General features: G+C 60.2%; 1 protein-coding gene across 12 annotated transcripts in view; it reads left to right on the forward strand.

Annotated features, from left to right (window-relative positions):
• The window catches only part of SLX9 (SLX9 ribosome biogenesis factor), a 28,116-nt gene extending 7,081 nt beyond the window's left edge, over positions 1-21,035 (forward strand). The window contains exons 3-7 of one of the 12 annotated variants that reach the window (XR_012331668.1): positions 3,754-3,787; positions 7,516-7,584; positions 14,541-14,676; positions 16,902-17,087; positions 19,506-19,523. Coding sequence is in view for 8 of the 12 variants with exons in the window: in XM_033856226.2 (XP_033712117.1) it covers positions 3,754-3,787; positions 7,516-7,584; positions 14,541-14,676; positions 19,506-19,574; positions 20,602-20,820 (527 nt within the window). In the remaining 4 variants the exon portion in view is untranslated. Of the gene's footprint in view, positions 1-3,753; positions 3,788-7,515; positions 7,585-11,517; positions 14,356-14,540; positions 14,677-16,901; positions 17,088-17,585; positions 17,605-19,505; positions 19,575-20,601 lie in introns of those variants that run through there. The other 11 variants (XR_012331669.1, XR_012331667.1, XR_004526470.2 and 8 more) reach the window with 11 other exon arrangements.
• The last annotated feature ends 570 nt before the right edge of the window (positions 21,036-21,605 follow it).

Below are 21,605 nucleotides of genomic sequence, written 5' to 3' on the forward strand. Positions count from 1 at the left end.
TTTCTGTGTGTTCATCGGTCCTCTTACGGTTTGTGTACCGGGCAGTTTTGATGGCTTTTCTGGCCAGCACCAGCACCCCTGGGGTCCCATCCCAGACCTGCGGAACCTTGTTTTCACACCCCCTCCAGGGGTCTCCAATGCTGCCAGGTTCAGGACACTGGCCCAGGGCCTAGTGGGTCCTGCCTCGCGGCTGCAGGAGCATAGAAGCCCCCATCTCCTCTCGGTCCTGAGCTGTGATGGGCTGTCATCCAGATCTCCTGATCAGCCCTTGCGGTCCTGATCTGCGGGACTGTCTCAGTGTGCGGCAGGCAGACCTCAGTTACCCCTGAGCCTTCGTGCTAAATCTGAGGGGTTTTACAAAATTCCAGGCCGCCTCCCACAGCATTGGCTGCCCGGAGAGCATGGCCAACCAGAAAGAGCAGATGTCACTTCCCATCAGAGGGGGCACTTAAAATCTGGGTGGTGTGGCCTGAAAACCACAGGGTGTGGAGGGGGACAGGGAGAAGAGGAAGGAAGGGTTTATTTTCTTTTCTGAGGTGGTCTGTGGGCTGTGACTAGGAGAGAGAGCAGCTCAGGAAAAGGCTCATCAAAGCCCGCAGAAAGCAGTCTCTCTGCAGCCAGAAAGGTGTTTTGTTTTGTTTTTATTAAGGATGTCAGAGTGTCATAATATACAGAAAATTAAAGAAAATTTACAGAAGGAGAGGGCCCGGGCTCTGGGGCGCAGAGTGCTGGCTGCTGTGAGCTCTGCGGCCTTGCGGCTGGCAGAGTCCCTGGGGACTGGAGGAAGTGGGTGGGCCATGGTGGTTGTGGGGCGTGTGCTCCAGAGCCGCAGCTGGGGGCTTGGGCGGGGCACTTGGCTCTCTGGCCCCTGGCTGCTCACCTGTAACGGGGTGATACTGGTCCTTGCGTCCTCAGTGCCGCCTGCTTTGGGGTTCAGATGAGTCAGTAAACATGGAAAGTGGGGAACGGCACCTTGGCCTGGCTTCCGTAAGTGCCCGGTGATGCTGGAGGAGTAATCGGCCACGTGTCCCGTTGAGCGAGGCCCTCTGCTGGCTGAGGCGCCCTGGTTCCCGGTGGCAGGTGTCTTTCACCACACCCACGCCTCCCTCTCCAGCTGCGCTTGCGTTTTGGGGTTCCTCAGACCTGCCTCCTGATTGGCCAGTGCCCTGGATCTCTTGGGCTATGGGCCTTGTGGCTCCCCCGGGTTTGAGCTGGGACCGGTGGCCCGGGGCAGAGGCAGGTCATGTGGAAAGTGGCATCCGGTGACTCGGCTCTGCTCAGTGGCCTGCTGGGCCGTGACGGCGAGGGCGCTGTCTGCCTGGGTGAGCACGTCCTTGCCCTGGGCTGAGGCGCAAATAGCACTGCTCCCTGCGTCCCTGGCCACTGTGCCTGTGTGGTCCATGTGGTCCCAGAGGAGCCTGGTTGTGGGTGCCCCCCGCTCCCTGCCCCGGGGTGGACGCATGTCTGCTGGACTCCCCTCCCAGTGCAGACCGGCGCTCACACCCTGCCCTGCAGCCTGGACGCAGTGGGGCCTGGTTGACCCCGGGGGTGTGGGGGGCGGGAGGGTGGGGCTTGCTGGTGGCATCTCTTTAGCTTCCTCCGGGAGCCTTTGGGACCAGGTCTGCCCCCCAGTTCTCCTTCTGATTCCAGGCAGGGGCCCTGAGTTTCCTGTGAGGGGACCACTGGGCTCTGCAGTGATGGGCCTCCCGCCCCCCGCCAGCAGCAGAACTCAGCTTTGCCCTGAGGCTTGGGCCCGCGGCCCACGGATCTGCACCTGCAAGGGAGCAGCCTCAGCTCCTCCGCATCCGGACTGGAGGGCGGGTGGAGGGCGGGGCGGGCTCCCGCATCCTGCCCCGCACGGAGCACCGCCCTCCAGTTCTGTGTTCTCTGTGCTGTGGTGCTGCGGGAAGCAAGCCCAGTCCGTGCTCAGGTAAAGCACCTGCGCTGCTGCCAGTTGTTCGCCTGTACCCTGGGCTGGGCAGTCCTGGCCCCTGGACTCACACGGGGACGTGCGCGGGTGGAGGACGGGCTTGGTTAGGGACACAGGAGCAGAAGGACAGGAGGGAGGACGTGGCGGTGGCAGCGCGTCTGCGGGGGCTCTGGGTGGAAGAGGTTGGGGAGGAGACCGTGGTGAGTGGACAAGCAGGCGTCGAGGCCCCAGTGGAGGCACTTGGCCTCGGGGTCACCCGCCTTCATGTCCTGTGGGCTGCGCTGCTGAGACGCCCCCTTCCCCCACCCAGGCAGAAAGCTCTGCCCTGACCTTCCCTTTCCCTGCGGCCTGAGCTTCCCCCCGTTGGCCAACCGCTGCGGTTTCCTCCGGAACCCGGTTTCCTCCGAGGCAGGTGCTCAGCAGAGGGCAGCAGAGCTGCGTCCCTGCGTCTCCAGGCTGAGCCCAGACCTGGAGCGGGTGCTGCCTGGAGGAGGAGAGGAGGCTTGGGAGCGCTGACCTTGGGGTGCAGGCGGACCGAGCGCTTCCCAGAGGCTGTCTTTAGGGACTTCTGATGCAGCTCCCCATTGAGGGACTTGCCCCGCCTTTCAAGTCAGGTCTGTGACGCCAGGGCTGTGACCCCAGGGCTGTGACGCCAGGGCTATGGTGCCAGGGCTGTGACGCCAGGGCTGTGACAGAATAATCCACTTGGGAGCTTTACTAAGCTTTACTCATGTCCATCCGGCCCGAGTGTAACAGGAACAGGAAGGTCAAGGCCTGGAGGGAGCTGCTGCTCCGTGGAGACCCACTTTGGCCACGGGTGGTTCACTCTCCCCTTTGGCCTCCCTGGCCTCTTGAGGCCGCTGAGGGGAGTCCTGGAGGTCTCCGGTGGGCAGCGGCATTTGCGGGGCTGGGGGCTGGAGGATGCCTTCCTGGTCTTGGCCGTGGTGCGTGGTGCCCGCCGTCCTCTGTGGCCGCAGGCTCTGAGCACCCCGCGTGCTGCCCGGGCGCTTGCCTCCTGACTGTGGGGGGAGGCCCTGGGAGGGGTGCCCACTGTCTCCAGGGCCACCTTGACTAGCGGGGCCTGAGCTCTGTGTGCTCGACCAGAGGATGGAAGGCATGGGCCCCTGCTCTGGGCCTGCTGGCAGCTGGGGGACAGGAAGGGCCCCACTGCTGGGCTCTTCTCACCTTGCTCTGCCTGCGTTGAGCCCGTTCTTTTGGACAGACAGAAGCAGGGAAGGGCACGGAGGAGCCTGCCTGCTGGGTTTGGAGAGCGAAGGGTTGGGGCCCTCGGGCCGCTCCTCCTGCTTGCAGGACGGGGTGTTTCCCAGCGCCTTCTTCCCAGCTCTGGACGGGCTCTCGGCTGGTGGGAAGTGCAGGGGATTTGGCTGCAGCGTGGCCTTGTGAGGAGGCGTGTGTGGATGGGCCCAAGGTGCCGAGGAGCTGGGTGCACAGGGACCCCAGTGTCCCGCAGCGTGCCCTGCACCCCAGTTCTTGCGCTGTTTTGTTGCAGGGCCCAGCAGGAAGGGCAGGTCAGAGTCGCGGGGGTGGAGGTGGACGGTCACTCGGCTTATGGCGCACAGCACAGGACACAGGTGGTCAGAGAGGAGAGGTGCCGGACCACTGCCGGAGTCTTCGGGCAGGAGGCGGCATCTTAGCCGGCGGCAGGTCCCCGCGGCTGAGCAGGAGGGCCTCGGGCAGCGCCTCTGAACAGCTCTCGGTAGCGTGGAGTCGGCTCCAGTCGCTGGGCTCAGGGGTCTCTTCAGGGAACAGCGTTTGTCCCAGAAAGGGGGTCTGGGCTTTATCAGCTGTTTCTTCTGTTTCAGTGACGTACGTGCCCCATCAAACTTCTCATCTAAGGTAATGCTCTCAGTTCATCACTACGACACTCGCGGTCCTGCAGCGGACGTTTCAGAACAGCTGACGCGGAGGTTCACATTGGCCACTGTGGCTCCATTTTGAACCATCTAACGTGTCTTCACAGCTCACGTGTGTGTCACACGGGATGAGTAGGAATTATAACACAAAAGAAATCACATCATAACCCTCGCCCTCCGCCCGCTGCCCCGCTGCCCCGTGCTGGGCTGAGCAGTGAGAGCCCCCATGCCCGTCCCACCAGTGCCAGTGCAGGGGTGGCTGAATTCTTTTTTTTTGGGGGGGGTACGTGGGCCCCTCACCGCCGCGGCCCCTCCCGCTGCGGAGCACAGGACCAGGACGCGCAGGCCCAGCGGCCATGGCTCACGGGGGCAGCCGCTCTGCGGCATGTGGGATCTTCCCAGACCGGGGCACGAACCCGCGTCCCCTGCATCGGCAGGCGGACTCTCAACCACTGCGCCACCAGGAAGTCTGGGGTGGCTGAATTCTTGTGTCGGGGGAGGCCAGGTGGCCTTAGGAGGTGTTTTTGTGGTCAAAAGCGAAGTCCACGTAGTGTGGTGAACGTTTGCTAAGTGCCCATGCTCGCCGGGATACTGGGCTCAGGGTGGGCGATGGGAGTGGCCCAGAAGCCCCCTGTGTCCCCTGCCAGTGGCTGGAGCGTCCCTGCGGACACGGGGCCTCCCTGCCCAGCTCCAGGGCCTCTCTCGGCGCTTCCCTCTTGGAGCCTCAGCCTGGGCCTCTGCTCCCGGTGTTACCATCTCCCCTTCGTGGCACCCCAGTGGCCTGGCTATAGAGTGGGGTGTGGTCCTCCTCCCACTGACAGGTGGGACCTTGGGCCCTCAGTCCCGCAGAGTAGCTGCCTGGCCCACCCTGGTGGTTCCCCTTCATTCTTCTGAGGGCAGACACGAGTGAACACTGGCCCGCCTGAGTCTACCCTGGACACTGGCCAGCGACAGCATGACAGGTGGGGCCTGTACCCTGCCGTGGCTCACACTGACCCTCGGAGCTGTGACACGATGGGTGTGTTGTGTACCCCTGCCCCAGCTGTGCTGTGCTGCTGGCGTTCGGGTCATGGGTGCAGGAGGCCTCAGGTGGGCCAGGGTCCAGACCCTGGGAGCGCTTGCGTGCGGCGCTGGCAGGGCAGGCGCTCTACTGGCCTGTGCTCCGCGGTAGCTCTGGGCTCCTGTCTGAGCTCCTGGCCACTAGGAGGGACAGGGGCCCCCCCGAGCCGCCTTTGTGGGGGTGGCGATTTCTGGAGCTGTGTTCTCAGGTCGGTGAGGCCAGGCCTGGTCACCGGCAGGTGCTCCTCCCCTGTCACCAGGTGGGGTGGCCTGAGCACCTGCTCTGTCCTCTCCTCTCCTGCCATTCCAGAACGTTCCTCTGAGGGGGGACACTGTGGTCTTTGGCCTGTCCCGGGCTGAGCCCGAGGGGGCTTGGTGCTGGGGTGGAGAGAAGTGATACGCAGGCTTCAGGAGGGAGCGGACGGGACAGGCTCGACGTGGTGCCGCTGCCTCCTTGGTGCTGGCCAGCGTCCCCCTGAGTGTCCCCCGTCCAGCCTGGATGGCCCGTTCTCACGGGGTGTGTCTGTAATCAGGCGGGACCCATTGGGGCCTTGGGGGGGTGGGCAGACCCCTCTCGCACATCCTTTGCCGTAGCTCCTTTCTGAAGTGCCCAGGTAATAGTACCTTGAGCATATTTCCTGAGTTTTTCAGGTGCTAAAAACCACCACTAAGTGGAAGAAATTAACTACTTGATGACCCTGAGCATGTAGCCCCCAGACCTCCTGGTGCCACATGTTAACCAGCCTGTTACCTCACCATCAACCAGTCAGAGAGCTGTGCACGAGCTGATCACATGCCCTGCCACCCGCCCCTGTCACGGGGCCTTTAGGAATGCTTTGCGGAAGCCCTTCAGGCAGGTTGGGGTCTTCTGAGCACAAACCGCCCGTCTCCTTGCTTGGCCCTGCAGGACGCTTTTCTCTGCTCCAAGCTCTGGCGTTTCAGTTGCTCGGCCTCGCTGTGTGTCGGGCACTTGCACTCGGTGCGTGGCAGCGCGTCCGCAGGCGGGACCCTTCCACACGGCTGGCTCAGACACCTGGGGACTTACCTGTGCCTGCTGTCCCAGAGTCCGGAGGATGGGCGCTGGCCCATCTAGGGTTGGCTTGAAGTGCCAGGGTCGGGTGGGTGCGGTCAGGACACTCAAGGGGTCTTCACAGGGCCCTCTCTCCTGTGAGTCTGAAAACTTCCATTAAAGCCACTATGGAGCCAGGCCCTCCTCCTTTGGCTGGACATACGTGTCCTTCTATAGCCCTGGAGATGTCCAGAGACAGGATAGAGCACCGCCCCGGGCAGCCATGCTGCCCTCACGCAGCCCTGACCGTAGCCCTGGGGACGTGGTGGCCCTGCCCAGATACCGCCTTCTTCTTAAGGCTGGTCCACCTGGCCCGCTGGCCCCTCACTGTCCCATTGAAGGGCTTTGCTAGCCTTGGGGGTTGGGCTCGTTGGGCTTTTGGAGCCTCCAGATGCCCTCGGGGTCCCTGGCAGGATGCTGAGGTGAGCAGACCTGAGGTGCCCTGGCCCCGCAGTGCCCGTTCCCGCTTGTTCCCTCCCGTGCCCCTGGGGGCAGCGTCTGTTGGCTGCCCTGGGCCGGAGGCTCCCCGGTTCTCGGGCTTGCAGCCTCCGCGAGACTGAAGCTTCCCAGTCCCCTGGGCCTCCCAGGGTCAGCATGCCGGGTCCCATTTCCTGGACTGCTGGGCAGGGGTCCTGGGTGGCGCGGGGAGGGTCCCGACCTGCGTGCCAGCCTGCCGCTCGTTCAGATGCCGCATGCGCTTACGGTTCTGTCAGTCTCTGCGGGTCGTAGACTCTTTTCTTTTGAAATTATTTCAGAATCAGGAGCAAGGCAGAGAGGACTTCTCCCTGGATCTCTGAGGGCGGGTGCGAGGCTCCCGTGTGAGGCGCCTCTGCTGCCTCCTGCCGCTGCTGCCCTTGCTAAGGCTCCTGCCCCAGACATGCTGCCCTCACCCCACTGGCGGTTGGGCCCCGCGCCGGCCCGGGGACATCCCCTCCCTTACCCACAGTCCCACGGCCGCTGACGCCTGCAGGGCGCCTGCCATGCAGCCCCTCCCTCCCGTCACCCTCCTGCACACCTGCCCGCAGCCCGCCGACCTGGCACAGGGTGACTGACGGCCCTGCGCCTCCCCTTCCTGCTGGGCTGAGAGGTCGGGGTGAGTGGGGAGGAAAGCAGGCCAGCTCCAGGCACGGCCGCAGCGTGTGGGATCTGACTCTTGGGAAAGGGGTTAGATCCCCGTGGGAGTCACGGGTTACGGGCGTTTACAGGGGATCCTGAACTGACGAGTCCAGCTGACCAGGGGCGCCGCCCTGACGGAGCTCGTCTCTGCGCTGTTTCTCCTTAGACGCCGTGGGTGTGTTGTACCAGCTCGGGAATCTGCGGGACAGTCGGATCCTGTACAGAATGCGCCCCGGGTGGAACGTGGCCTGGGCTTAAGCCGCGTTACCTCTGGGGAAACCAGCTAAGGCCCAGCGAGCGGGGCAGCCTGGCGTCGCTCTGCCTGGTGTGCTGCGGCCCTGCCTGGGGGGCCTGGTGTCCTGCAGCCGGGGCCAGGCGTGGTGGCCGGGCACCCTGAATAGCTACACCTGTGTGCACACCTTGGGCTCCTGGCTTTGTCCTGCTCACCCTGTGTTCTCTGTCCGCAGGTGCCAAGGCCAAGGCTGTTTTGCCCAAGAAGGAGAAGCTGAAGCTGCGGCGCGAGAGGTGGCTGCAGAGTAAGCTCCCCCTGTCCCTGGCGGGGCCTTGTCCCTGGTGGGGCCTTGTCCCTGGTGGGGCCTTGTCCCTGGCGGGGCCCTGTCCCTGGTGGGGCCTTGTCCCTGGTGGGGCCCTGTCCTTGGTGGGGCCTTGTCCCGGGCTGGCTCGGAGCCCGCTTTGGGTGGTCTGGGGCCCTGGAGGAGGGGGCCTGCGATGTGACAAGTAGGCGGCCCCGCGGGGGGAGGGGCTGGCCCTGTCACCTGTACAAGTGTCCGCAAGGCCTTGCCTCAACCCCGACCTCCCCCACCGGGAACGTCGCAGGAAGCTGCTTCTCCCGTGGAAGGCATTGCAAAGGGAGTGCGTGCGGGTCGGGTGTTTTATGATACCTACTAAATTTCCCACTTTCTGGTTCTGCGTGTGTCCCTCCAGGCCCTCTTCCGGGCGTGTGACAGTACAGAGTCCCCAGCAGAGGCGGCTCTTCACCCACCTGGTGGGGTCGGGGACCCCGGGCCTCCGCTCTGCGGGGGTTGGTGGCTCCCTCCTTTCCGAGCACCTGTCTGTGGGGTGGATTTCTTCTTATTAATTTTGCTTGGAAAAGATACTTATATTTCTTGATGCTGAACATCTGATTTTTTCTAAAGATTTTCTTGTGAAGATTGTTTTGAAATTTTTTTCTTACGGTTGTCTTTTTAGTGTTTTGCTGACTTTTAAAATTAATTTGAAATGGTTTTTTGTTTATGTTCTCACACAGAACATGATTTGCATTATTTTATTTATTTATTTATTTATTTATTTTGCGGTATGCGGGCCTCTCACTGTTGTGGCCTCTCCCGTTGCGGAGCACAGGCTCCGGACGCGCAGGCTCAGCGGCCATGGCTCACGGGCCCAGCCGCTCCGCGGCATGTGGGATCTTCCTGGACCGGGGCACGAACCCGTGTCCCCTGCATCGGCAGGCGGACTCTCAACCACTGCGCCACCAGGGAAGCCCTCTGCATTATTTTTTCCTTGATGGTTTTAAAGAAACTGTATGCTTTTAATTTTTTAGAGAAATTTATCAATTTCTTCCACAATTGTTAATTTTAAGTTTTCTTTCACATTTTGGATGTTTCTTAAGGAAATGATTCATTCATCCATCTTCTTTTTCACAGTCCCTAGCATGGAGTTGTGCAAAATATTCTTTGTAAAATGGATTTGGAAAAGTTAATAGACCGTGAGCACTGGGGCCCTGAACGTTCCTGGGCTACAATTTTTTTTTTTTTTCGTGGTACGCAGGCCTCTCACTGTTGTGGCCTCTCCCGTTGCGGAGCACAGGCTCCGGACGTGCAGGCTCAGCGGCCATGGCTCACGGGCCCAGCCGCTCTGCGGCATGTGGGATCTTCCCGGACCAGGGCACGAACCCATGTTCCCTGTATCGGCAGGTGGACTCTCAACCACTGTGCCACCAGGGAAGCCCATGGGCTACAATTTTTTGAAGACGTTTAAGTTTTCTTCCATGATGGTTGGTCTTTTTCTAACTACTTGAGTTAATCTTGGTCACTCATTTTCCTATAAAAACATCTAATCTAATCAGATTTCAACAGTTATTAGCAGAGTTGTTGGCTTCTCATTTTTTAATATCCTGTTTATCATTCTTTATTTGTATCCCGTTCTCTAATTTCTGGTTAATTTTGTCTCTTCCATGCCAAGAGTTCTTGTATTTAGTTGTCACTTCTACTCTTCTGTTTTCCAAATTGTTAGTTTCTATTGTTTTAGTACCCCATTCTTAGTTTCTTTAGGTTTGTTTTAGTGACGTATTTATTTTTGTATGTTTTGTGTAGGAATGAAAGGCTGTATGTCGGCCTCTGAACATAGCTTTAGCTACATCTCCGCAGTTGATTTTACTTAGTATTTCATTACGAAAAGTTTTGTACGGAAAAGTAGGAAGCATTTTACAGTGGGCGTCCTTATGCCCACCATCCACGTTTTACAGTGAGCACCTCACTTCTTTATCACATGTCTGTTCATCTGTCTGTCCAAACACCAACCCGTGTTTTAGCTACGTGTTCCAAAGTAAATTACAGACTTCAGCACGCTTTCTCCCAAATAATTCCGCTGGAGTTCAATATTTGCTTATGGTTCTTTTTAGTTTTTATTTTGAGGTAAAATTTACATGCAATGAAATGCAAATCTTAAGTGATTTATGACAAATGCCTACACCTGTACAACCAGAATCCCTTTCAGGGTGCAGACCATCACCATCACCCAGAAATGCCCCGTGCCCCTCCCCAGTCCCGGCTGCCCCCGAGGTAGCTGCCATCTGGTCTTTTTCAGGTCAGAGTTTAGGTTTTGCTGCTCTGGACATCGTATAAAAGGAGTCACGTAGGATGTGCTCTTTCTCTGTCTGGGTTCTTCTGCTCAGCTTGGCATTGGGCTCGTCCGTGCTTCGTGTAGCCGTAGTCTGCACCCTCCTGTTGCTGAGAAGTGTTTCTTTATGTGGACGTACCGTTTGGTGTCCACTTTCCTATGGATGGACACCTGGTCTGTTTTCTCTTTTTAGCTGCTGTGAATAAGGCTGCTATGCACATTCTCTACAAGTCTTTTTGTGGACATATGTTTTCATTTCTCTTGGGTAAATACTTGGAATGGAATGCTGGGTCATAGGGCAGGTGTATGTTTAGTTTTACAAGCAACCGCCAGACGTCTCTGCTGTGGCTGCACGTTTACGCCCCCAGCAACGTGGGAGAGTTGTGGCTGCTCCGCGGCTGTGCCGGCACGTCTGTCCCTGCAGTCCTAGCTGCTGAGCGTGAGGTGCCCGTTGCCATGGTGGATGGGCATTTTCACGTGCTGCTGCCCCTTGGGGCGCCCTCTGAGGCCCAGGGTCTGTTTCATGAGGCTCTTGCTGGGCTCTTTATTGTTGAGCTCAAGGAGTTCCTCCGTCCTGGAGACCAGTCTTGTCAGGTGTGTTTTGCAAATAATTTTCTCCCAGACTGGGACTTGCCTATTTAATTTCTTAACAGTTTTTTTTTTTAATGAACAAAAGTTTAATTTTGAGGAGGCTGATTTGTCTTTTTTCCTTACGGGGCTAGTGTGCGTCTTGTTTAAGAAAATGGCCCAGTCCCAAGTCAGGCGGATAAATCCTACTCTTCTAAAAACTTTGCGGTTTTGGCTTTTTCGTTTAGGTTTGTAATCCATCTTGAATTAATGTTTGTCTGTGGTGTGAAGTCCTGGTTCAGGTTCTTCTTTTTTTTTTTTTTTTCCCAGTTCCAGCACAATTTGTTGTAAAGACTTTTCTTTCCTCATCAGTTTTGTGTCTTTGTGAAAAGTCAGATAGCCTCTCAGTACCAGGCTGTCTCAATTGTGCAGCTGTGAAGCAGGTCTTGGCGTCAGATAAGGGAAGTCCTGTGTCCCAGGTCCTCTGTTTCAAGACTGCTTTGGGTGGTCCAGGTTCATAGCATTTCCATATGAATTTTATCACAGGCTTGTCAATGTCTTGAACGTCACCACCACCAACACAACCTATGATAGCAATGACAGGGATTGCTCTGAGTCTATAGGTCAGTTCAGGAGAATGGCCATTTTAACAGTATTGGGTCTTCATCCATGAGCGTGGTGTCTCCCCTTTTATTTACGTTCTCCTTAGTTTCTGTCGTCAGTGTTCGTGGTTCTCAGAGCAGAGGTCTTAGGTTTGTGGGGTTTGGATAAGCTCATTGCTGTCTGACAGTTTTTGAAGCCGTTATAAATGAAATTCACAAAAGCTTCATTTTCCGGTTTTTGCTATTATATTATTCATTAATTGCTTATGAATGATTATTAAGCTTGTATTCTCTGGCCTTGCTAAAATTGTGTTGGTTCTGGTAGTTATCCTGGAGATTCCTTAGAATTTTCTGCATAAATGATCATGCTACTAAAATAGAGACAGTTTTACCACTTTCTTTTCAAACTCTGTTTTATGTCGTCTTTTCATCCTACTGCAGTGGCCGGAACCTTTGCAGTGTTGCTAGAAGGGGTGAGAATTGGTCCCAGTCTCCACGGGCTGAGGACTGGGCCGTGGTCAGTGTCCTGTGAGCCAGCGTTGCTCAGGGTCAGTAACCCCAGGCCGGGACGGTGCATAAAGGTAGTGGTCCTCATGCGAGCTCTGTTTCGGGCCCCGTTTATAAGGAACTTCCCTTCGGTTTCTTACAGGTTAGCAAATGTGGGCCAGGAAGCAAGGAGAAAATGACCAGGATGGATGGCCCTTCAGGGGTCTGGCCCGCCCTCCTGGGCAGCACGTAGAAACACAGGTTTCAGCCCATAAAAGTTTCCCACGTTCAGCATCCCGCACGCCAGTGAAATTGTCTCATTTGTAGTATTCAGTTCTGGCATAGGTAATTTTTAGGAGTAGCGGGAGGGAGGGACCGCCCCCCCCCTTTACCCAGGATGGCTGGTCGCAAAGCCTGCTCTTCGAGTTCCCACCTCCCTGACGCCTCCTTGTCGGAATTTCCCTCGTTTCATAATTTGCTCTAATATCCAGTAGGCCAGCTCTCTTGTTTCTTGTTCTTTTTCAAAAATGTTTTGGCTATTCTTACACATTTAGTGTTTTTAAAAAATAAGGTTTGGAATTAGATCCCAGGTTCAGTTACAGGCCCTGTTGGAGTTGGAGCTGCGTCAGACCTGAGGCCGGTGTGGGAGCCGCGCTCGTGCCCTCCCTGGGCTCGGAGCCGCCTGGCCAGGTTGGCGGGGGTGTCCGCCATCCCTGCTGTGGCCTGCTTCATCAGAGAGTCTGCCTGATGTACACAAGATGTGGAATTTCTGGTAGATGATCTCTCTCAAATTAAGGAAGTTCCTTCTGTTCTTGGTTTCACTGTAACCTTTGCCCTGAGTGGACAGTGAACTCTGTCAGACTCTTCGGGCACTTCTGTGGTGCCTAGTCTCTCCCTTTGAAGCAGCAGCTGCAGCGGCCACCCAGCACGCGTCCCCGTGCTGTGCTGTGCTCGCGCGTGCTTCGGGTGCGTCCCAGGTGGGCCCCGCGCGCTTTGGACCCAAGAGGCTCTGGCTCTGACTTGCTGGCGTTCGCCTCCGTCCTCCTGTGAGCTGGGCCTGCTTTGCCTGGTCCCCCAGCTTGGGCGCCGGGCCGGCACCCTGTCCCTTCCCCTGCCTGAACCCCCCCGACCCCCCGCTACTGCCTCGGCCCTCCTGGGAGCCAGGGCTCTGGGAAGAGTCACCCGGCTTGATGAGGCACTGAGTAGATTGTTATCCTGTCAGCATGGAAAGTACTGAATTGTCACCCTATACATCCTAACATCCCTGGCATGGAGGGGTGGCCCGGGGCCCAGGGCAGGAGGACCCGGGAGGACGGGCGGTCTTCGTCCCCAGAGCTCAGCTCTTTGGGGTGAGTTGAGGGTCCCCTGGACTCTCCCAGTCTGGGTGCACCTGGGGGGGGGTGTGTCCCTGACTTGGCTTGTCCGGGTGGGCCTCTCCGAGCTGCTCTGGGCGGCGCGGGCCTTCGAGGGTGGACTCCGAGCTTGGGGACGAGCTGCTCCTGCCAGGCCTCCCACGCACCTTGTTTCCAGAAAGTGTTCTCTTTTGGAAATGCCTGTTAAGGGTCGCTACACATCCCTCACTTCTCATACACCTCCTGGGGCTTGGGTGGACCGGGGCCAAGCCGAGTGCACGCGTGTTCTTTGTACTAATAATCGGTGGTGGGCTGTCCTGAGTCTGTCCTCACTCGTGGGGCCCCCGTCCAGGTCCCCGTCCTCCTGGCCTGCCCCGTGCCTGGTGTCATCACCGCCCTTCTGGGTGCCGTGCCCGCCGCCATCGCCTCCTGCACCTGCCCCGAGGGGTGGCCGGGCGGCCACAGCGCCTGAAGGACCGGCTGCAGACTCACAGCCCCTCGGGAGGGAGACGCCCCGCGTCGGGCCACCTGGGCCGCGGCTGGCGCTTCTCTGCTGGCGTCTCCAGGCCTCTGTCGGCTGGGCTGTGCGTCTGTCGGCTGCTTGTCAGGAAGGTGCTCTCAGTTCCCTTTTTAGATGTGATTCAGAGTCTGCAGCCTGGTTATTTATAGCCCAATAAACCTCGTGCAGTTGGGAGGCAGGAGAGCCTCTCAGGCTCCAGTCTGATTGTCCCAAATCTATCACATCAGAGCCTCATTTCCAAGCTTTTTAGTAGCAGAGCCTTTTTTTTTTTTTTTTAAGGAATCTAATGCAGAACAGTCAGCAAATCAATTGTCACAGATTCAGGCAGTTTCCCTGGAGCAAGGTCTGCACACAAGCTAGTGAGCTGGTGTTTGCCACGAGCCACACTGGGGAAATCATGCATTTGAGTGCGTGTTTTATTAGCAATTTTGAAATACATGTATTTTAAAATGAAAGTCAGATCCTGAGGCCACGTCCCCGTCCAGGCCCTGCCGAACCCCTTCTCTGTAGAGGCCGCAGCCCTGCCGGCCGCCACAGCCTCACCCCAGTGGCTCGTCCGTGCCCTGCCCTCTGCTCAGCACCCTGGACGCCCGGGCCGCGCCGCCCCCTCCCCAGGGTCTGTCCCAGGCCCCCCCACCAGTGCAGGAGCCCCCTCGAGACCCCGCGGTGCATGTTTCCTCTCGCTTTGGACCTGGCCACTCGCACCCTGTTGCCTTGTTGGGGACCCTCCTGCCTGCTGACGTCTCCCGTGGGGACCTCTTTTTCCCTCCTGGGCGTGTCCCTAGGAGGCACAAGGGAAGCAGAGCGGGAGGGGCCGGCTGCTCTGCCTGTGCGGCCCCTCCCTCCGCCCGCCCTGCTCCCGCAGCCGGCCGGCGGCCTTCCCAGGGGCCGCTCCCCGCCTGAGCCCGTCTCCTCATCAGCCTGTAATTCGACAGCCACCTCCGGGATTAAGGGCAGCAGACCGCTGGCAGCCAGCCCGCCCCCGGGCTCCAGGCCGAGCTCGGGCTCTGTGGGCTGGGAGTCGGGACCCTCTGTCGCTGAGGGCGGCGGCCGGGCGCTTGTCCTCCTGGGTCCCCTCTCGCTGACCCCTTATCCCCCTTCCTCAGAGATCGAAGCCACAAGGCTGGCGGAGCAGGAGCGCAAGGCGGAGCAGAGGCGCAGGGCCACGGTGGTGGTAGGGGACCTGCAGCCCCTGCGAGACGCCCTGCCCGAGCTGCTGGAGCTGCAGATGGGTGGCCAGCGGTGAGTGTCCTGGCCACGGGGCCGCCGCCTTGTCCAGGGCGGGAGGACGAGCAGGTGGGTGGCTGGGCTGGGCACTGACCCCGGAGAGGCCCGTCTTGACTTGGACACCCTTGTCCCAGGCCCAGCCGTGAGCCAGGGGCCCTGGGGCCTCCTCGGGGGCGGGAGCCCGGTGGCACGTGGGCAGCACTGTTGCTCTCCCGCCGCGTGGCCAGAGCCGCTCAGCCGGGCCGCCGCCGGGCTCCGTGCTCTCCTGCTTGTCTCCCGGCAGCCGCAGCTGCTGCCTTTGCTGCCTGCCTCCCAGGACCTGCCGTCCTCTTGGGGCCCTTCCTGCCTCCCTGAGTCCTGTGTGCTTTAGGAGAGCACGTCCCTCTGCTGTGCCCGGGCTGCCGTTTCCGAGCAAGGGTGAGGCCGCCTGGCCTGGCTGGGAGGCGCCAGCGCAGGTGTGACCACGACCTCAGCTTTAGGGCAAACGGGCAGCAATTGGAGGGCCTTTCTGTTCTGTCACGGTTGCTGGACCGCCGTCGTTTACTGTGTTGTCTCTCATTTTGCCTTTTTGAAATAATTCTTTCTCCTACCGAATTCCCCTCTGAGGGGGAAGGATCCGGGGTTGGCAGGGGACACGCCCAGGGCCCCTTGGCTGCAGAGCCAGATGGTCGGTCCAGGCCGGTTCCAGGATGGAATCGCCCAGAACATCAGGTCCAGACAAGGAGTGGCCACCAGAGCTGAGATTTGGCGACAGAACCAGAACCCAAAATGCACATTCCATTCCTGGTTCTTGAACAAAAATGTGACCCGGTCAAGCATCCTCTCTCTCCCTGCTTTTAGTTTTCTCATCTGAAAAATGTGCTCGGGGCTCCCCGAGGGGAGAGAGCTGTGTAAACACCGCGGCCAGCAGCCCGAGGAGGGCCGCGTGGGGCTGCGGGGGCCCAGCTGCTCTCCCAGCCCCAGCCTCCGGTCGACCAGGGTCACCGTTTCCCCGTCTAGTGCCTCTTGGCACTGGGGAGCTGTTCGTTTAAGTAAACATTATTTTAGGGCAGTTTGAATGTAAATAGAAAAATGACGGAGATAATGCGGACAGTTCCAGTGCAACTTGCACGCGGCTTCCTCTCTGTGACGTCTTACATCAGCGTGTGCGTTTGTCACAGTTAAGGAACCAACACTGATTTATAAACAATAAGCTTCAAATAATAATTGGCTAAAAGCTCACAGTTTATTCACACTTCCTCAGTTTTCCTTGGTGTCCTTCTGCTGTCCCAGGACCGCATCCAGGACCCCACATGGCATGTAGTCATCGTGTCCCCTCAGAGCTCCTCTGGGCTGTGACAGTCTCTCAGACCTTCTTGTCTTTTTTTTTTTTTAATAAATAAATAAATAAATTTATTTATTTATTTATAGCCGTGTTGGGTCTTGCTGTGCGGGCTTTCTCTAGTTGCGGTGCGCGGGCTTCTTATTGCGGTGGCTTCTCTTGTTGTGGAGCACGGGCTCTAGGCATATGGGCTTCAGTAGTTGTAGCACGTGGGCTCAGTAGTTGCGGTGCACTGGCTTAGTTGCTCCGCGGCATGTGGGATCTTCCCACAGCAGGGCTCGAACCCATGTCCCCTGCATTGGCAGGCGGATTCTTAACCACTGTGCCACATGGGAAGCCCCAACCTTCTTGTCTTTAACGACCTTGACAGTTTTGAGGACCAGTCAGGCATTTTTCAGGACGTCCCTCAGTGAAGACCACAGAGGGGAAGGGCCCGTCTCATCACGTCCCCTCCGGGGTGCGTGCTGTCACGTAACCTGCACCGTAGACGCTGACCTTGGTCACCTGGCGCAGGTGTGTCTGTCAGGTCTCTCCGCTGTGCAGCTGCTCCCCCCTTCCCCACTGTCCTCTGGAAGGAGGTCGCCGTGCACACCCCGCACCCAAGGAGGCGGGACGCTCCCCTCCCCTCCCCGAGGATGGAGTGTCTGCAGAACCACGTGGATTCTCCCGCAGAGCAGATTCCCTCTTCCCCCGTTTCCTTATCAATCACTCATTTATGTCCGATTGCACCCGTGGGTGTTTATTTTATACTTCGGGCCATGATCCAATACGACTTTGTTCTGTTGCTGAACCGGCTCCAGCTCTGGTCCCTGGCAGCTCCTTCGGTTGGCTCCGCTGTCCCCCCGACACACCCATCCGTGGAGGCTGTTGTGTTTTGTTTCCGAGCACTTTCCTCCCTCTCTGGCACGAGGTGCTCCAGGCTCATCCCGGGCATTTCCTGCTCCTGTCCGAGAGTCGGCGTTTCTCCAGGGAGCCCGGCTCTCTTCCGTTGGAAGTGGTGTGAGAAACCAAGATCTGGGCGCTGGTGTGCCGACCGCGGCTGCGGTGTGCTTCTTCTAGGCCCTCTCAGCTGACAGCAGGGACATGCGTGCGTGTCCTGACCCAGGTGTGTTCCTGTGAAATTCGGGGAACAGTCAGTCCATCCTCACTTCTCATGCCGACCACAAGTCTGGGGTCCCCAAGATCACTCTTAGGTTTGATGATTCTCACAAAGGCCACTACACTCAGTTACAGTTTATTACGGAGAAGGAATACAGATTAAATCAGCCGGGGGAGGAGACCGTGGGAGGGCCCGGGAGTGTTCCAGTCTTCCCTCCCTGTGGGGGCAGCACAGAGGTCTTGCCCAGGACGTGCAGGGACCCCCACCTGTCTCCACCCCTGGGGGGCATGGGCGAGCAGGCCGGCACGGTTTGCCTGTGGTCCCTTCACTCCATTCCTGTGGCCTTCTGGCCAAGTGACACCTGGCTGGGAGCCCCCAGCCCCATTCACAAGGTCGGGGTCCTCATGTCATCAGCCCTCAGTCTTGCAGCTCCTAGAGCAGACCCAGCCCTGGGATGTTTGCTGCACAAAGTGTTTGGCCCCTTCTGTGTCTTCACAAGGGCAGGGTTTCCTGGAGCTGAGAGAAGGCGGTGCCCTTCAGGGCAGCGCACGCCAGGGGTGCCTGCTGCAAGCAGCAGGTTACACGAATGGCCCAGCTGACAGGTGACTTCCGGACGTGCCCCCGGGCATCCGGGTTGGGTGGGATGTGTTCGGGGCAGCCTTGTGCCTGGGAACCCAGATCCCGAGTGCAAGGCCTCCGTCCCCAGTTGCCATCTGGGACACCCTGACTGAGGCCCTGGGCTGCTCGCAGCCTGTCCCAAACCTGGGTGGCCCTGCAGGGTGGCGGGGGGAGAGCCCGAGGCTCTGAGTGGGCCCAGCGGGTCCAGGTGTTCCCCACACTCCGGGCGGGCGCTGCCCAGCACTGACGGGGCACCAGGGCCCCCTGGAGAGCCCGCGGGGCCCCTGAGGCCAGAGCCGGTGAGTGGGCAGTGCCGCTGCCAATGGGCCGCGCTCATCAGGGAAGATTAGACTCCCCAGGACGTCGGTCCTCCGCGGCCCGAAGGTCGTAGCGGACGAAGGTGGAGGGCCTCACGCGTGGAGCCTGGACCTGACGTCAGCAGGGCTCACTCGGCCCCTGGGGCCTCCGGGATTCGTCCGCTGGTGCTTGGTTTTAGGCCCCCGTTCCCTTGGGCTGGGTGTGATACATGGGCTCCTTCACGTCAGAGGGGGAGGGGCAGGGAGTGGCACAAGAGCCTCAAAGCTGGGAGCCACCTGGGCGCACCTGGGCGCTCAGTGCCGGCCGAAGAGAGCCTGTCAGGAACGCACTGGCCTGTCCTACAGTTGGGGAAACAGGCTTCGAGGTGGGGCAGCTTCCCTGAGGTTCCTCCCAGGGCAGCCAGGGCTGGGGTCCTCTTTCAGCCCAGGCACCTCCGTGGACACTTGGGCGGCGGGCAGTGTGCTCTGAGCTGCAGTTGGCCCTGGCAGGAAGGTCTCTATCCCTGTCCACCCAACTCGGCCGTGCGGTCAGAGCCAGGCCTGGCCACCGTAAGTGAGCTGGGGCCCTCCCCGGGGGGACTTCAGAGCGGGCGGGCAGGGCCGGGGCCGGCGTCGGGTGTGAAAGCCCTTGCCCGGGCCGCTGGGGTGAGTGCTGGGGGTCAGTTCCTTTCAAGCCCGCGGCCTTGGGGAATCCACCCCGCCTGCATCTGTCCACAGTGGAAAACACCACTGGGGAGGGTCCTGCCTCCCACTGTGAGTGGCCTGACAGGCCCTGGGCGTGCCCTGAGGCTCGGGCGAGGGTCCTGCCCTTCCTTGCCCCCCAGCCGTGCCCCCACTGCACTGTGCTTGGCTGCACCTGGCCCCTGGCCCCGAGGGAACTCCTGGGTGTGTGTTCACACCTTGGTGCCCTCGGCCGTGGGAAGCCTTCTTACCTTGTGCTAGACGGGGGTGGAGGCCCACGGCCTCCTGATGCCCCAGCGCGTGGCTGTCTCCTGGGGGTGCTGGCTGGGGGAAGGGAGCCCGGGCCCACCGGTTCGGCAAGGGTGGGGCCTCCCGGGAGCTCTGGGTGGTCGGCGGGGGACTGCTTTCGGGTGGACACAGAGGGTGTCAGCGGTCGGACGAACAGGGCCGCAGTGTCCTGGGACCGAGGCTGGCCTGGAGTGGGACGGAGCGCCCCCAGAGCGGCCGGGACCCGGGGAGCGGAGACAGGAAACGCCTTTCATTCATAACTTACGAAGAAACGAATACACGATGAGGGCTCCCGGTCTGGAGGCTAAACTTAGGTGTCGACCCAGGATTTCCTGGTTTTCTGGGCCCTCCCGCCCCTGCCGGGTCCCTCCTGCCGTGTGGCGCCGTGAGGCCGCACGTGCCCCCAGGCCCCCAGGGAGGAGAGCCCTGCGTGCACCATGGACCGTGGCCTGAGTCAGGTGCTCTGCTGGAGGTTCCAGGTGGGTGCATGCTCTCCTGACTGTCTTCTCTGTGTCCCCAGCAGAGCGGCCATCAGGCCCCGGGCAGCCCAGCTGAGCCGGATGAGCGCGGCGCAGAGGTTCCAGCTCCTGTGAGTATGGCCCCGCCTCTGCACGGCCCACCCCCGGGACTGTCAGGCGTTGGGCCGCGTCCCCTAACCCCGGTCCCTCGGGTGCTGGGGACAGCTCAGCCAGGGCCAGCTCTGGGCCCAGCCTGACTCCAGGGGCCAGGAAGCCCCTTCCCCCAGCGCAGTGAGGGGAGCAGCTGCTGGCTCTTGGGGGGCCGCTTCGGGCCCCAGATCCTAGGCCTCTTGCGTGTGTGGACATGTGGCCGGGCAGTCAGTCATCCGGTGGAGTCCAAGTCTCCCCGTTGGCAGCAAGGAAAGCTGGGGCCCAGTGTGCTTTGGCCTTGCCCTCGGTCACACACCCGTGGGGGCAGAGCACGGCTGGGCCCTCCACCCCATCTTGCCCGCCCAAGGCCAGGGCCGTCCCCACCATGGTGCCACGACGGGCTCGTGTGGGCTTGTGCTGGAGCTGCTGCCCTGCGGTTCTGGCCAGGCCCCCGTGGCCATGCTGGGCTGTGGCCCCGTGCAGCTCCAGACGGGGGCTGGCTGGCTGTAGGGACAGGCACAGAGTGGCAGCCCCGCAGTGGACTCTGCTGCGGAGGGGCGGGCCCACTGCAGCACCCCCATCGCCATGGCCGCCGTGGGGCCCGGAGCCCCTGTGCCCGGTTCCTGCTGGAGGTGCCGCTTACGTGAGGCCTCGTGTGTGCAGGGCGCCTGCCACCTGCTGCCTTCGATAGCCACTCACCGTCACAGTCGGGGATGAGGGGCCTTTGTGACCACGAGGAGGCCCCCGGCAGCCACTCCCGTCCTGCCCAAAGCCCCCGTCGGGCCTCAGACCCCCCTCGGGCCGCCCCACCCCCCAGACGCTCCAAGCAGAGCTTCCCAGCGCACAGCCTTCCTCACTCCCCACCCCTCATCCTGGTCCTGGACCACCCTTTGCCGGTGTCCCTGCGGGCTGGCCGAGCCGAGGCTGGTCCTGGGGGTGCTGACGGCTCATCCCCAGCCCCCCACTGCGGGCATGGGGTTTGCTGACCTCTGCTCTCCATTCTTTCAGGGAGGAGGAAAGGACGCGGTTTCGGGAGCTGCTGGCCAGCCCGGCCTACAGAGCCAGCCCCCTGCAGGCCATCGGGCGGCAGCTGGCCCAGCAGATGCGGCTGGAGGGCAGTGGGCAGTCCTGACGCAGCGCGGGGCGTGCCTGAGCTCCGGGGACGCCCACGAGGAGGTGCCCAGGGGGCCAACTCTGCCATTGTCGCCCTGCTCCACCAGCCCCTAAGCGACGGGGCTGCTGTCCTCGGCACAGGCGGGTCTACTGAAGTGAGACAGGCAGTTGACGTGGTAGTGTTGTGACTACCCGTTTATTTTTGCAATAAAGTGCTGGAAGAATCCAGGATGTCCGTGGAGCTCGGTGCCGGCCCCCCAGGAGGTGGTGCGGCCACTCGGCGGGCACTCTTCACGCTTTTCTGTTTTGTCTGAGTTTGTCAACAGTGACTGCACGTTGTGTATTATTTTAAGAGAAAAACCTTCTAGCTTCCTGGTGCTCCAGTGGCTCCAGGCTGACCGTGGCTGGGCGTGGCTCTGCCCCCTTCTCCAGATGCCCTTGCTCAGGGCCCCCGACCTCTGCCCAGACGCCAGGAGCTTCCCCTCCGCTGTGCTGGGGGGGATGGGGGGGAGGGAGGACGGGGGTGCGGTGCCAGACTGGCGCCACTGTCCACCGCGGCGGACTCGGGCCTCGCCCCGGAAAGTGGCCTGAGAAGTTGCAAGCGTGTGGGGACGCCACCCTCCCCGACATCAGGCAGGCGCAGGTGGGTGGTGAAAGCAGGCGGGCGGGTGGGAGAGACCTCGCCAGCCTGGGAGCCTGCTGGCTGTGGTCTCGGAGCTGGAGGGACTTCCACGTCCACAGCCCTGTCTGTGGTTTTAATCTTTGCAGAATGAACTTGGACTATCTGGTAATAAAATTAAATGACAAACGGTTCCATGGTTTTTGTGTGCATTTTAAATGCACACAGCAGGAGAAGGCTCGCAGGGCTCGTGGGCCTGGGCTGTGGTTCCCGCCCGGCA

Source organism: Tursiops truncatus, chromosome 4 (assembly GCF_011762595.2).
Source record: "Tursiops truncatus isolate mTurTru1 chromosome 4, mTurTru1.mat.Y, whole genome shotgun sequence".
NCBI classification, from domain to species: domain Eukaryota; kingdom Metazoa; phylum Chordata; class Mammalia; order Artiodactyla; family Delphinidae; genus Tursiops; species Tursiops truncatus.